The sequence below is a fragment of the Megalobrama amblycephala genome, linkage group LG21 (genome assembly GCF_018812025.1).
Source record: "Megalobrama amblycephala isolate DHTTF-2021 linkage group LG21, ASM1881202v1, whole genome shotgun sequence".
In the NCBI taxonomy this organism is placed as follows: Eukaryota; Metazoa; Chordata; class Actinopteri; order Cypriniformes; family Xenocyprididae; genus Megalobrama; species Megalobrama amblycephala.
This window is the reverse complement of record NC_063064.1, coordinates 22,783,685-22,798,205: the sequence shown is the minus strand read 5'-3', so window position 1 is coordinate 22,798,205 and position 14,521 is coordinate 22,783,685. Positions and strand designations below refer to the sequence as shown.

At 36.3% G+C, this 14,521-nt stretch overlaps 1 protein-coding gene across 2 annotated transcripts; it reads left to right on the top strand.

Annotated features, from left to right (window-relative positions):
* The first annotated feature begins 2,796 nt into the window (after nucleotides 1–2,796).
* Nucleotides 2,797–11,558, top strand: LOC125256209 (gastrula zinc finger protein XlCGF57.1-like). 2 transcript variants are annotated; one of them, XM_048171976.1, is made up of 5 exons: nucleotides 2,797–2,922; nucleotides 3,528–3,712; nucleotides 6,545–8,010; nucleotides 9,042–9,450; nucleotides 9,611–11,558. In XM_048171976.1, exons 2-3 carry the CDS (start codon nucleotides 3,592–3,594, stop codon nucleotides 7,810–7,812), a joined length of 1,389 nt encoding a protein of 462 aa, XP_048027933.1. In that variant the 5' UTR covers nucleotides 2,797–2,922; nucleotides 3,528–3,591; the 3' UTR covers nucleotides 7,813–8,010; nucleotides 9,042–9,450; nucleotides 9,611–11,558. The 2 variants fall into 2 exon arrangements, with proteins under 2 accessions (XP_048027933.1, XP_048027932.1); XM_048171975.1 differs by having other exon boundaries at nucleotides 9,042–11,558.
* The last annotated feature ends 2,963 nt before the right edge of the window (nucleotides 11,559–14,521 follow it).

Genomic DNA, 14,521 nt, shown 5'->3' with positions numbered 1-14,521 from the left:
TAACTACCTTGCTTTCTTTTGTGGAACTGTTTACATCTGAATTTACCTTGTTTCAAATTGATGAATGTCACACTGTTATTGATCTAAAATGACTTGAGCTAAATAATGACACCATTGTCTTTTAGGGTGTACTCACACTAGGCATTCTGAACCGTGCCCAAGCACATTTGACCCCCAAAGCCTGGTTCGTTTGCTCCGTACCGTGCCCGGGTGAGGTTCGTTTAATGCATTCAGTTCATTCCTATGGAAGTTGAGCATCATGCTCAGGGGTGCATTGTGGAATTGTGAAGCTCGACTTCCATAGTAATGAATTGAAAATGCTCGCTCTGCTCCGCCCGCACCACGCCAGTGAACACCTACCGTTACTGTATAATCTGAATTGTCTCCATAGCTAAGTCGCTACCTCTCCTCCCTCTCTTATGCACTTCACAAGATCGCCATTACCCCAAATTTTAAAATCTGCCTAGTTCTAGGACATTTCCCACAACCCATTGTGGGAAATGTAATGGTGATAATGGTGTCATCCCACCATCAGCAGTTGTCCCGGTTGACATCTCTACAAAGGAACTCATCAGATTTCTAATTGTTTACATTGATGACATCTTGGTATTTAACCTAGTTTGGAGGAATGCATCGAGCATGTCCATGCAATCCTCAAACGACTCATAAATCTTCAACTGTACGCAAAGGCTGAGAAATTTGAGTTTCAACTGGAAAAGCCACCTTTGAGGAATGACGTCACTAGTTGGAGGGACTGATCATCACAACCTTGTGGTCAGCCAAAAGCCTCAACTTAGCTAGGTGGGTGCTCTTTTTCACTAGATTAGTTTTTTTTTTTTTTATTACCTACAGTCTGGTCAAAGAACTGATGCTCTTTCGCATTCATGATTCTCTTGATTTAAACTCTGTAATGGACTCTCAGGAGCAGAATCGTCCACTCTCTGTGAAAGTAGGCCCCTTGATAGAGCAAATTATGGAGGAGATTGAGCAGGCACTGCTTCACAATCCAGCTCTAGCTTATTGCCCTCCTGGCGAGATTTATGTACCTCCTACTCTCCGAGTGTGAGTACTTCAATGAGTGACCATCTACACAGGGTGTCTGTGGATCCTTAAAAAGTCTTCATATGTCTTGAATATGTTTCAGTAAAACTGTCTTAAATACATGTTTATTTTCAGTCTTTGCTTTCTGAAATCTTAAAACTATGTCAGTGTGTTGTGTCAGGACTGCACCCAATACAGTTCTCATGGAAGCAGGCTTTCTTTACATATGTTACGGTCCTGTGCTGGAGTGCTTTTGAGAGCCACCAGAGGGCACTCCCCTGTACATTGCCATTTTCATGACTAATCAGACTAATCAGCCATGATTGTCTACAGCTGTTTCTTGTTACCTCATCAGTCTCACCCTTTTTAAACCCTGGGCCATTCTTTCTTACTAATCAGTCTTACTAATGTTTATATTGCTTCCCTGGCATTGGTTTTCCAGTTTTCTAAGTTTCGTCTATCATTTTCCCTTGTTCAGTTTGCCTGTGTTCTGGATATCATTGTTTGGACTGCTCACTCTGTGTTTGACCATTTTCCTGTTTTTGGACTTGATTGTGGATTATTCCTAATAAATACTGTGTTTGGATCCTCAACCTTTGTGTAAAAAAAGTATTAAATCCAGCAGTATCTTAATGTGTTTTATTAATTAATCTAATTATTAAAGTAATTATATAAAATATTTTGCAAAAGCACTACAAATCTGCTGCTACTTTGCCTTTTATGTTAATCAAAACCAGTCTGTCCAGCCATCTACGATTCCCCACATTGTAAAGTTTCTTTGTACATATACTCACCTGTTTCCTGCCATATTGGTCTGTGCTGCAAAATAAAGAACCTGTTACTGCATTTCTCTGTGACAGGCACGTGTCTCTGCAACATTTCAGCTGTACATTAAGTATAAATGGTTGATAGATTAATAAACACAGTGAAGGCCATGTATGTTTATGCTGAAATATAACTGAATAAGGGTGTGTGATGTGTTTTGAGCTGGTTTGCGCGATTCTGTTTCATGCTTCAGAATCTCTATTAAAGGAACATTTTGTATTTAAACAATAAATACATTTTATTTTTACTTTAATACATAGTAGTTAAACACACCTAATATAAAGTGGGACCTTGTTTTGTAATATAGTGTTAAAACTATTGTATAAAACACAAGACATCAGAATTGTAATACAAAATCTAAAAATACATGATGTTTTGACAGTGTATAGAGACTTAGCTTCAAACAAAAGCTTTTTTTTCTATGGCTTATAGCTATATTTTTTTTTTAATCATCAAACAGTTTATGACTTTACAATTGAAAAAGTGACCCAAATAATGTCAATAACTGTTGAAAGATTACAAAGGTATAATGAAAATAAATTTGATCAATCATAATGTTTAGACATTTTATACCTATTTTCAGAAATTTTGAATTAACTTTATATGCCCACTTTTAAAATGAGAAAAAACACTAACTTGTATGTGTTTCAGTACTGACAAATGAACCCTGCTTCATGAACTTGTACACTTAAAAAAAAAATAATAATAATCATTTATCACTATTTGAATTTAAATCTAATTTATATCTGGTCTAAAATGGTTTCTTCACCCCAACATTACAGGGTTTTTTTTTTATTATTTTTTCTAGACAAAATCTCACTCTAGTAGTATATTTTCAGCACATAACTGGACAATATATATTTAAATTAGTTTTTCACCAATACATTAAACTCTGAATTTCTGTCCACTCTTTTATTATTCGTATATATTGTTCAATGTAAATTTCTATACATTTTAGACAGCAGCATGTGAACAGGACTCTTATTTTGGTGTGGTGAAGTGACGTCATAAGGATGCGCCGCGCTCCTGCATCTGTTGTGATTCGGCTGAAGAAAGGTTTGTGTTCAAAGTGTATAAACCGTTCATTTAACTTTTACAAGCGATGTAGAATTAATTGTTTATTATTGAATGTAACATATTAATGCTTTATCTAAAGTGTATGTTGTGTGAGTAAAGCGCATCCACACACGAGGAACACAACAGTTGTCTCATTTCTCTCTCTTTATCGTGAATCAGTTCATCAGAAACATGAATTCAGTCACTGGCAAATAGTGATGGAAGTGAAATTTTATTCTAATGGCAATGAAAATGACCTATTAGTTGCCATTAGAATTAAATTACTGACCCTAAACATACAAGCTTGATAAAAGTGCTCATTTTAGAGGAAAATTTCAGATGGCACTGAATCTGAAGTCTTCAAATCATTAAATCCTAAATATAAGTCATAAGTACCTAAATGTGAACTCTCATTATAAATTGCATTATTTTATTAATTTATAGTTTTAAGTGTTTTTTGTCTAATCAGGTCATTAAAGTCCACTCACTTTGACTGGCTCCCTCACGAGTGCACTAAACTACTGAACTAGAGCTGATTAAGACGCACCCAGAGATTTAGTTGTTTTTTTGTTTTTTTATCTGTTAATTATTCTCATTTTAAACAGGACACGGTGTGATACCGAAATACTAGTGAAGCGACTGAGATCCACATGACACCCTATTATAAAGATGGCGTTTATTAAAGAGGAGATTGAAGACATGAAGATTGTGTTTATTAAAGAGGAGAGTGAAGATGTGAAGATTGAAGAAACATTCAGAGTGAAACAAGAAGAAACTGAAGAACAAACAGGTTGGTTTCATTCTCAAGAGCCGAGAATTTGATTATTATTAAAATGTCCAGTTCTTCAGAAATGAAAGATATTTCTGAAGTATGTCATGAGTGTCCTACTTAAAGTGGTTTTATTTGACATAGAGCGGGTTAACGCATGTGTACATGTTGAGATCACATGACCAGACAAATACTAATGTTGCCTTCGAGTGAACCTGAGAAGATCCTACCTTTATGTGGTCATTCATTGTTATTACGTCATGGATTAAATTAAGAAAAAATTATAATTAATACAGAAATTGTCTAAACAAAATCATTCTCTTGTGTAACATTAAATCCAATATTTCTGAATGGAAAACAATGAATTTCTATAAATTAATTATGCGACAATATATAAAAAAAAAGGCAAATCTTGAAATGTGAGTGATCAGTTTTACATTTGGTAGAGTTACTTCTGCTGTCTGCGTTTGTTCTTCATTTAAAGGGCTTTGATGAGCAAATAAAACCACCAGTGGGCACTAATTTTATAACAAACTGTTTAAATCAAAGACACAAACTGTGGACTAAAAAATCATTTATTGTGACTTTCACATCTTCTATCAAGCTCGGTAAATGTAGCATCAGTGGCGGCTGGTGCTAACATTTTTTTGGGGGGGAAAAAAAAAAAAAAAAAAAAAGAATTGGAGATGCAGAATGGGCTAATTGTTAAATAATGTGATGTGAAGTATCACTACTATTTATCTAAAACATGGGAAATTCAGTATTTAAAGCATGCCATAGGGCTGGGCGTTATGGCCAAAAAATCATATCTCTATTTTTGGGCTGAATGGCGATGTATAATCTTGGTATTTTGTACATTTTTCTATTTGAACAACAACAATAAAAAAATCTGTTTTTTTTGTTTTTTGTTTTTTTTTTAATTTCACATCCTGCCCAATATTTTCCTTCAAACAATGTTCATACTGAAGGCTATGAAAACAAACATGGATGTAACCATGTAGTCTATGTTATATTATGCACAAAAAAAATTCAAATTACATGAGGCCTACATTCTAACATTGTGACACTGCAATCTAAAAACAAAATAATGCTTTTTAAAGCAGAAGTTACATTCACTAAACTAAAAATTAATAATTATTCTGTGTTTTTTTAATTTTAGTCTATTCTGATTACCCTACAATAGTCACTTTACAGTTACTGCCTTTATAAAAATACACTTAGTTGTAGGTTCGAAATTCTACATATGGCACATTTATGTTCGCAAACAAAAAACAAATAATCAACAACAAGTATTTTAGCTAAATGTATAATTAGTCAGAATTATTGCACTCTGTCTGTTTGGCGCGCATGCGCCCGGTGGCGCTCGTTCACTTAAGTTTGTGCTTCCACTCCTGTCTCCTGGACAGCAAAATGGAAATATTTTCTCGACTTTCTAACATTTACAGATGGAGAAAATGTATGTGAAATTTAAGTTATGCACTGAGGAAATTATTGGATGTCACTTTAGCTTAAAGATTATAAATAGAGACGTTTCCACCAATCGCTGCACATGTTAAGGTTACGTATGATGACGAAAGCACGTTAGCCCTCCTGGAACCAATAGAGAATGCATTGCAGTGCCTGCAGTTTGAAAAAAAAGTTTTTTGAATGGAAGTCTATGGGAGCACTCGGGGCAATTCTCGAAAAATCGCCCAAAAAGCAGCAGTACTCCACAGAACGTGACTCAATGCTGATTGGACTATAGCCTATATCCAGAGGCAGAACAAAACAGCCTAGCAGTGACAGCTAGCGTAACACTGTGGTTGAAAAAAATCCGCCCCTTTCTCACTTTGGTGGTGCGCCGCACTATTACCCTAATGAAGAAACCGCCCCTGTGTTGCATCATATGTTGATCTTAGATGTGTGTTTCTTCTTCTGTGGCCTGATGTATACAAGTTGCGAATGCACAAAACAGCTGCATGCAGGTGTGCTGTCATTCACAGACAGACAGTAGCTTAATAACCATTTTTGTTGTCTTTCAAATATTATGAAAAATACCAATGTATTTGAAGGATAGAAACATGCGAGAACCAATAAGGTTCATTCTCGTGTGTTAGCCAGCACTTTGGAGCTTCTGCAATACCAATTAGGTTCATTCTTGTATGTTACGCAGCATGTTTGAGCTTCAGAAACAATTAATGAGGTTCATTCTTGTATGTCAAGCATGTACAGTTGAGCTGTTTGTTTGCTGATTAATGTTAATAAGCGATTTAAAAGCCTAAATTCAGTATGTTCATCATATAAAGTGATTGTTTCTCTTCTGACTAAATCGCACAATTCATATGGATTGGTCTGACCATTTACAAACAGTTTCAGTTGCTTTGGATTATTTTTGCACAATTAATCAATCGGCAACTAATTGTTAACATCCCTAATTGAGATTTTTTAATCAAGGGTTTAACTGCCATCTTAAAGGTTTTTGGGACATGACCTAAAGAAAGTTAAGAGTTAACAATATTGTGAAGAGCAGCATTTCTCAACTCTGGCCCTCAAGGTCCCCTTTTCTGCAACCTTGATGAAACTCATCTGCTTGTAGCTTTCAAAAAATACATTAAGACCTTGATTAGCATGTACAGGTTTGTTTGATTAGGGTTGGAGCAAAACTCTAAAAGAAAGGGATTTTAAGGGCCAGAGTTGAGTACTTTAGAAACTTCTGGCAGGTGTATTTGGGCAAGTAGGAAAGTGGCCCATAGTTTGGACACCTCTGGTTTAGAATTTAGCATACATGTTGTTGGTTTTGATGCATTGCATACCTAATGTCTGTATTGTGCCATTAAATTGGGGATAACTTTTATTTGTTTTTGTTCACTTTAGCTCTAATGGCAATGAAAACGGAGGAAGAAGAACTCAATGAAATTGAAGAGAAAGATCAATATGAGAATTTTCACAATTTCATAACTGGAGAAAAACCTTTTAGATGTTTGCAGACTGAAAAGACCTCCACACGAAAAAAAGCTCAAAAGAGTTTCAATCAACAAGGAAACTTTAAAGACTACACAGGAGAGAAGCCTTTCACCTGCCAACAGTGTGGGAAAAGTTTTGCTCAACATGGAAACCTTAAAGTTCACATGCGATTGCACACTGGAGAGAACTCTTACACATGCCCTCAGTGTGGAAAGAGATTTGCTCAACATGGAAACTTTAAAGTCCACATGAGGATTCACACTGGGGAGACCCCTTTCACCTGCCAACACTGTGGAAAAGGTTTCACTCGTAAAGTAAGTCTTAACAGGCACATAAGAATTCACACTGGAGAAAAGCCTTACACATGCCCTCAGTGTGGAATAAGTTTCAATCTAAAAGGAAATTTTACCACGCATATGAGAATTCATGTTGGAGAAAAGCCTTACGCATGTCAACAGTGTGGAGAGAGATTTGCTCAACATGTAAACCTTAAAGTCCACATGAGAATACACACTGGAGAAAAGCCTTACACATGCCATCAGTGTGGTGAGAGTTTTGCTCAACATGTTAACCTTAAAGTCCATATGAGAATGCACACAGGAGAGAGTCCCTTCACCTGCCAACACTGTGGAAAAAGTTTCAACAAAAAAGCACAACTTAATTGCCACATGAGAATTCACACTGGAGAGAAGCCTTACACCTGCCAGCAGTGTGGAAAATGTTTCACCCATAAGGGAAGCCTTAACTGGCACATGACTGTTCACACTGGAGAAAAGCCTTTTACATGCCCTCAGTGTGGAAAGAGTTTTGCTCAACATGGAAACCTTAAAGCCCATATGATAACTCACAGTGGGGAGAGCCCTTTTACCTGCCAACAATGTGGAAAACGTTTCAATCATAAAGGAAGCCTTAACAGGCACATGAGAATTCATACTGGAGAAAAGCCTTATACATGCCAACAGTGTGGGAAAAGTTTCCATCAACATGGAAACCTTACAGTCCACATGAGAATTCATACTAAAAAGAGTCCATTCACCTGTCAACAGTGTGGACAAAGTTTCAACCGTAAAGGAAGCCTTAACAGGCACATGAGAATTCATACTGGAGAAAAGACTTACACATGCCAACAAAGTGTGGAAGACGTTTTACTCAAAAAGGAAGCTTTAACAGGCACATGAGAATTGACACCAGATAAAAGCCTTACATCTGCCAACAGTGTTTAGAGAGTTTTACTTAACCATCCATTTAAGGCCACATGAGAATTCACACTGATTATAAATTCACACTAGCCATTGTAAAGCTTTGGAGCATCAGGGTGATTATTAACTGTGTTCGTCTGAAAGAAGAAAGTCATACACCTAGGAGGGCTTGAGAGGGTGAGTAAATCATAGGATAATTTTCCTTTTAAAGTGAACTAATCCTTTAAAAGGAATAGTTCACCCCAAACTGAAGTTCTGTAATCATTTTCTCATCCTCAAGTTGTTCCAAACTTTCTTTGTTCTGCTGAACACATATTATAGATATATCATAGATATTTTGAAGAAGGATGTACAAACAGTTGTAGGGTACCATTGACTTCCATAGTATGGAAACAAAATTCTATATAAATTAATGGTACTCCACAACTGTTTGTACATCCTTGAACATTATCTTCCTCAAATATCTTCCTTTGTGTTCAGCAGAATAAAGAAATTTATAGAGGTTTGGAACAACTTCAGGGTGAATAAATGATGACAGAAGTTTAATTTTTTGGTGAACTAACTGGCACATGAGTATTCACACTTGAGAAAAGCCTTACACACTACAAAGAGCCCCTTCACTTGACAACAGTGTGGAAATGTTTCAAAACCCCCTGTGATGAAAATCAAGTTATTAATGTTGTTTTTGTCTGTGGTGTTTTTAATATGCTTTAAGACAAACCATGTGTAAGTTGACACCATTGCAAAAATGCAGTTTCGCCAGTGATTCTTACATCACAAACTACCTTGTTTACCTGTCGTGTCAAAGTGCATATCATTAACTATGACCACTCTATATCAGGGGAGTCTCAAGAGAAGCCAGGTTATCCTAGTATATTTTTCTGTTGATTTGAAAAATAATGTACATTTAGCAGTATAGCGGGTGATTACACACACATACATCCGTACAGTTTACCAAGGAAAATAGACCTGAAGCAAAATACAGGAAAGCAAGAAGTTACAGCATTTTTTGAAATTCAGATCAACAGCCTTGAGCAAACCATCAGTTTAGTTCTAACGCTCTCTTATTTAAAAGGGGTAGGGATACTTAATGTATCAAATAATTTGACTAAGTTTGATACTTACATGTCTCCCATTTGAATTAAACTGTACTGATGCATTTGTTGAGGCTCCATTTGATCTTTGCTAATGTTTTCTTGATGAAATAGAACAAGATGGAGTCAAAGGATCTTTGGTGGATGGAAAGACAAGGCTAAAGCCTGGCACAAACTTAAGGGTCCTTAGAAGACTTTTAGTTCAGCATCATCTTCACATCAGTATTTCTCAAAAAGTGGAAAAAACGCATGATCTTGTGATCAGTGATCAGTTTGAAGATGTCACGCCCAATAAGAATTTATTCCTTTGGAGGGAAAATTTACGATCCTTTGTCTTCTAGCAGGTATTTGCATGCAATTTGATTGGGTGTTAAAGAGAAGAATGTCTAGGTTACTATTGTAACCCCCGTTCCCTGAAGGAGGGAGACGTAATGGGAGCCCAATCACTTCCAAGTCGTACAAAACGAGCCAATGGGAATTGGCCAGTGAGATTTACATGCCAGGTCACACCTACTCAGCACATGTGGGTATAAATAGGACCGGCATACTCACTTCATTCATATTTTTGCTGAGGAGCAGAGACATAAGTGACTTGACTTGACATAAGAGTTCACACTGGAGAGAATTACTTCACCAGCCCTCAAGACCCTGATATACTCAGTTCTTTTTCATTCTTCTCTTAGGGGTAAAAAGAAGTTGGAAAAACCTGAGCAGGCCACCCATGCTGCTGGGAGTTGCAATTATGTGATTATGTAAATATGTGCTGCATGTTTTCCTCTCAACAACAAAATGAACGCAAAACAGAAATGACAGCGGTAAGAAATCAGAAGGTAGCCTCTTAACCCACACTGTACTGTTGACAGGCAATCGTTTCCTTTATACCAATTATTCTATTAGTCTTCATAAATTATATACATTTGAAAGATGAAAACCTTAAAATTTGATCTCTGAAGTTGGTTATTCAATTAATACCTTGTTATGTAAGTAATACTTTAAAAAGTAGAAAGAGGCAGGTTTTTGGACAAGAGAAATTCCCCTAGTTTCATAGAGGAGACTTAAGCCCCTTCCCAGACTAAACTGCATGTTTGAGCTGTTTTAGCTGAAATCAACTTGCACTGACATTTCTTAAAATATGCCAGTGTAAGAGAAATTCCCCAGATTAAGGGTATGTTTACATGACAGCCATGTACTAAAAACAGAGGACAATGTTGTCAAAGCAATCAACATTCACACAGATCTGCAAATACAACTAAAAACACTGTATTAGGCATGCCAGGCCAGTAGATGAAGATGTACGCAAGCACATGATGCCACCATTTTTACAAATTCACGTTTTTGTTGTTTACGTGGAAATGGTAAAGGTATCGTTTCCAAAACCTTGCACTTCAAAAGCTTGCATTTTCAGGCCTCCAAAAAGCTGTTCTTGTGTAAATGAATGACCAAAATGCATAAAAAGTTTTTAGATTGAAATGGTGTTATATAAACATACCCTAAACCCTGCTCCAACACACCTGTCTGTTATTGTCAAGTGCTCCTAAAGATCTTAATGAGCTGGTTCAGTTATGTTTGATCAGGGTTGGAGCTGAAGTTAGGAAGGAATATAGATCTCCAGGGACAAGATTTGGGATCCCTGTTTTAGCGTCTCTGCAATCAGATTATTTTAAACGACTAAACTTCTTTATGATTTGTATTTTGTGTTTTTTACTATTTTGCGTTTTTTTACTAATTCTAAAAGGATCCAGTCAGCTCAAGGTGGCTAGTATAGTGGTCTTTTCACATCTCCATGTGGTTCTGTTTGGTATCGCATTTTTTCATCAAAGTTTTTGCACTGTATACATACTTTTTTGAACATTCTTTTTAATGTTTTTCTCCACTAACAATGCATTTTGCAATGCAACAATGCATTTGTTTTTTGCTTTTGGACTTTAAAAACTGACATGTTCTCCACAAATGATTAATTCATTTCTTAAGAGGAATTGTTAAACACTGATTAGACAATTGACACTCAAACTCTAAAAGTTTTTTGTCTTACATTCTCTTGAATTAAAACTGTTGGTCTCTGTCAATTAGTAAATAAGTACTTTAATAATAAAAAAAAATGAGAGCTGCCATCTTATATTCTTATTAAATATAGTCTGTTTTTCTATCCAAATGTGCAAAAAATTATATTCACCATAAGTTTGGTCTCATCTGTGATTCTATTTTGGATGCAATGTGTTTTTTGTGTCGTGTTTGTCTTTCTCACAGGACTTTGAACAGAATTACTGCAAACATTAAAAAGTTGCAGCTGTTTTAGGATACTAATAAATTCTTCTACTGAAGAGGATATTCCAGGAAGCAAGATTAACTTAAGCCGGGTGCACACTTTGTACGTAATGCATTATATGAGTTATAACAATATGAGTTATAACAGTCTTTTATGATTGTTGCTTGTTAGACTGGATAAACATGATCCCAGCTCTAAGCCATGCCATAATGCCATATAAGCCATAATGAAGGTCAATCAAGACCAAGCGGCAACCTCCCCCAGTTTCTCGTGAAGCCAATACGGAAGTAACTTAAACTGCGATTCATCGACTGGCCGCTAGGGACAGGCTGCAGAAGTGAGCAGAATCTCATTGACCATCATGTTAAAACAGCCAAGTTTACAGCAGAAAAAAACATGTTTACACTCTGGTTCAAATTGTATTTTGGTCTATACTGCTAATTTTGCCTTTCATGACAACTCTGAGGGGGGTGAATTTTTTTATAACTCATCCGTTTAAATTATATTAAGCCTTAAAGTTCTGCATAATTAAGGGCGTGGTCACTTGAGTGACAGGTGGATTGGCGCTGCTGTCTGTGAGCCGTCATGTTACCTCAGCTAATTCCAGCCGCTGAATTTGGCATCTCAGCTGTATTTGTGCCTTTTTTCTGGATTATTTTATACAATATATGGCTTGCTGCATACTTCAGACAGATGTCAGTCTGTGTACGTGCTCGCACGCGGAACACACGTTGTTGGATCGTCGTGGCATTGGCTAAAAGTTTTGTTCCTGAGATTTACTACAGTGACAATACCAGGAGGATATACAACTCCGACAGCACTGCTTGGATATTATAACTAAAACTGCTGCACTATTTTGAAAAATTATACTTTGGACATGTGCTCATTAGTTTGAGAGAACATTTGAGAGTTATATCTGGTACTGTACGTATGTTTTACATTATAAACGATGCTCAGATTGCATCCTTTCTTGAAGAACGATGATGGAGAGCAAATCATTCCTTAGATATGTAATGCAAACGCTGGATAATATATAAAGTTTTCATGGATTTAATGCTTTCATGAACAAAAAGTAGTTTTTTTATGTTTTGAAAGTGAAGTGCAACGGATTGGATTCATCTCGCGATCTCTTTTTCATTAAAAGGTATGAAGTCCCAGTTGATTTTTTTGTGTTATTTGCACAACCCACACAAATTAATGAGCCTACTGGTGTTAGAGCATCTAATGTTATAACGTTATCTTAAAAATCACCGTAGATTGACAGTAAAACTTTAGTACTTTCTAATGGTATTGTTATCTTTATTAATATTTTAGATGGTATCTAAGATAGATATGCTAGGCGGGCGTGGTTTCAGCAACAAGCCGCATGGGCTCCAACTACATCCCGCCTCTTTGCCCATTTTCAGTTATCCGGGAGTGACGTGCGGTCACGTGCAGCTAAGATGGCCACGGCCTCATTTACGCGTCAAAACTGCTGTTCAGAACTCTATGGGTGACGTCACGGACACTACGTCCATATTTTTTTACAGTCTATGATCAAGACATGCAAACAGACTCAACCAAAGATTCACACCATCAAGCTATGACACATTTGGTCACTGTGAGCATATACATACATTAAGCTGATCCATTTGTTTATGATTTTTTTTTTTTGAAAATTATTGTACATTTTCAAAAATAATATTCAAACTGCATATCCCCACAGTGTTTCTAGTATGTTAGCCAAGATTCTAAAAAAAAATAATAATTTTCCCACAAAGTCTTCATAACATTGTCATAAAATAATGTCACGCTGACCAAAGGACAACTAAGAATCATTTCCCAAGATGGCTGCCATGCCTTTTCTCTGAGTTCTTGGATGCTTACAATCCAGTGGCGAGGCCAGAAATTTTAAAGTGAGTGGACCTTGGTGAAACAGGGTGGACCTCAAATCCTACTCTCAAATTACATTTTTTACAATATCGGATAAAATAATTTCACAATTAAGATTAGTTAAATGCGATTTATTGTTAGCCAACAGTTTCATGAATACAAAATTCATTCATTAATAAAATAAATAATGAAGAGAACAATAACAGAACAATAAACAAAGATAATCTCTGTGTTGGGGAAAATCTGAACATTGTGGCAAGCAGCAGACCAACATCTGAGAGAGGGGGAGAGGGAGAGAGAGAGAATGCTGCAAGTATACAGGCTGCGTGCATACCATCATGCAGGTAAACATGAATACGAGCCAGCACATATCCTTTTTTAATTAAAAAATATATACATCTACTGAGGATCCCAAAACAGACTTTTAAAACTATAAACTAACACAATATTATTAATAGCAATTTCTAACACAAACACACAAATTAGCCTAGAAATAAAATCAATTTAGGGCTACTTACTAATTTGATTGTTTTTGAAGCCCAAACAAATCATCTTAAAGGACAAGACGTAGACGTCTTGGCTTTGCGTTGTAAATCGCAATGATTTCATCGTAATCTCACGCTCATGAGAAAGGATGGCGAGGTGCTTTAGGCGAGCGGTTGCCATGGAAGATCGAAAAGATGTTTTGATCCTGCCAGTGGTGGAGAATAGGCGCTCTGCACTACATGAAGTCATAGGGAGAGTGATAATTATTCTCAGAAGTTTATTCATGTTCGGAAAAATATCAGAAGGGCAACTGTCTATGACTTCCATTAGTGACTGAAATGTCTGTCCTCCCTCAGCTTTCCTACGTATCTGATGCGTAAACACAGTCAGCTCAGCGTTCTCGATTTTTATGCCATAATGCTGACTTGGAGATTCAAGCAAGCCTTTGTCAGCAAATGTCCCTGATGGATCCGAAATGGTCAATATTCATATTCATGCACTTTTATTGATATTCATTTTTAATCATTTATGGCTTATGATTTATCAGTTTTAATTTTGCTTTCATATATTTATGTACTAATACTTTATATATTAATTCTTATCATATTTTCAAGTATTTACTTGTTATTGTACCCTTATGGTTATTTTATATTTAAGAGTATGCTTGTTATGTTCAGTTGTTCTTCAAGTGTTCCAATGTGACAGGTCACGCTGACACGTTTGTGGTTAGACATTGGACGCCTGCAGAATTAACCATTTGAATTTGAATCTGATCAAAATATGTCTGCTGACATTTAATTATGCAAGATTTGCAAAATTCCCTATAGGGGATAAAACAACTATTTTTGACACTGGACCAGTGGATGACGTAGTGGGTGAAATTAACCTTTTCTTTTAGAACAAAAACATCAATTTAGAACAAAACATCAGTTTGTGTGGATTGGGAATTTCCCTGTATGCTTATGGTATA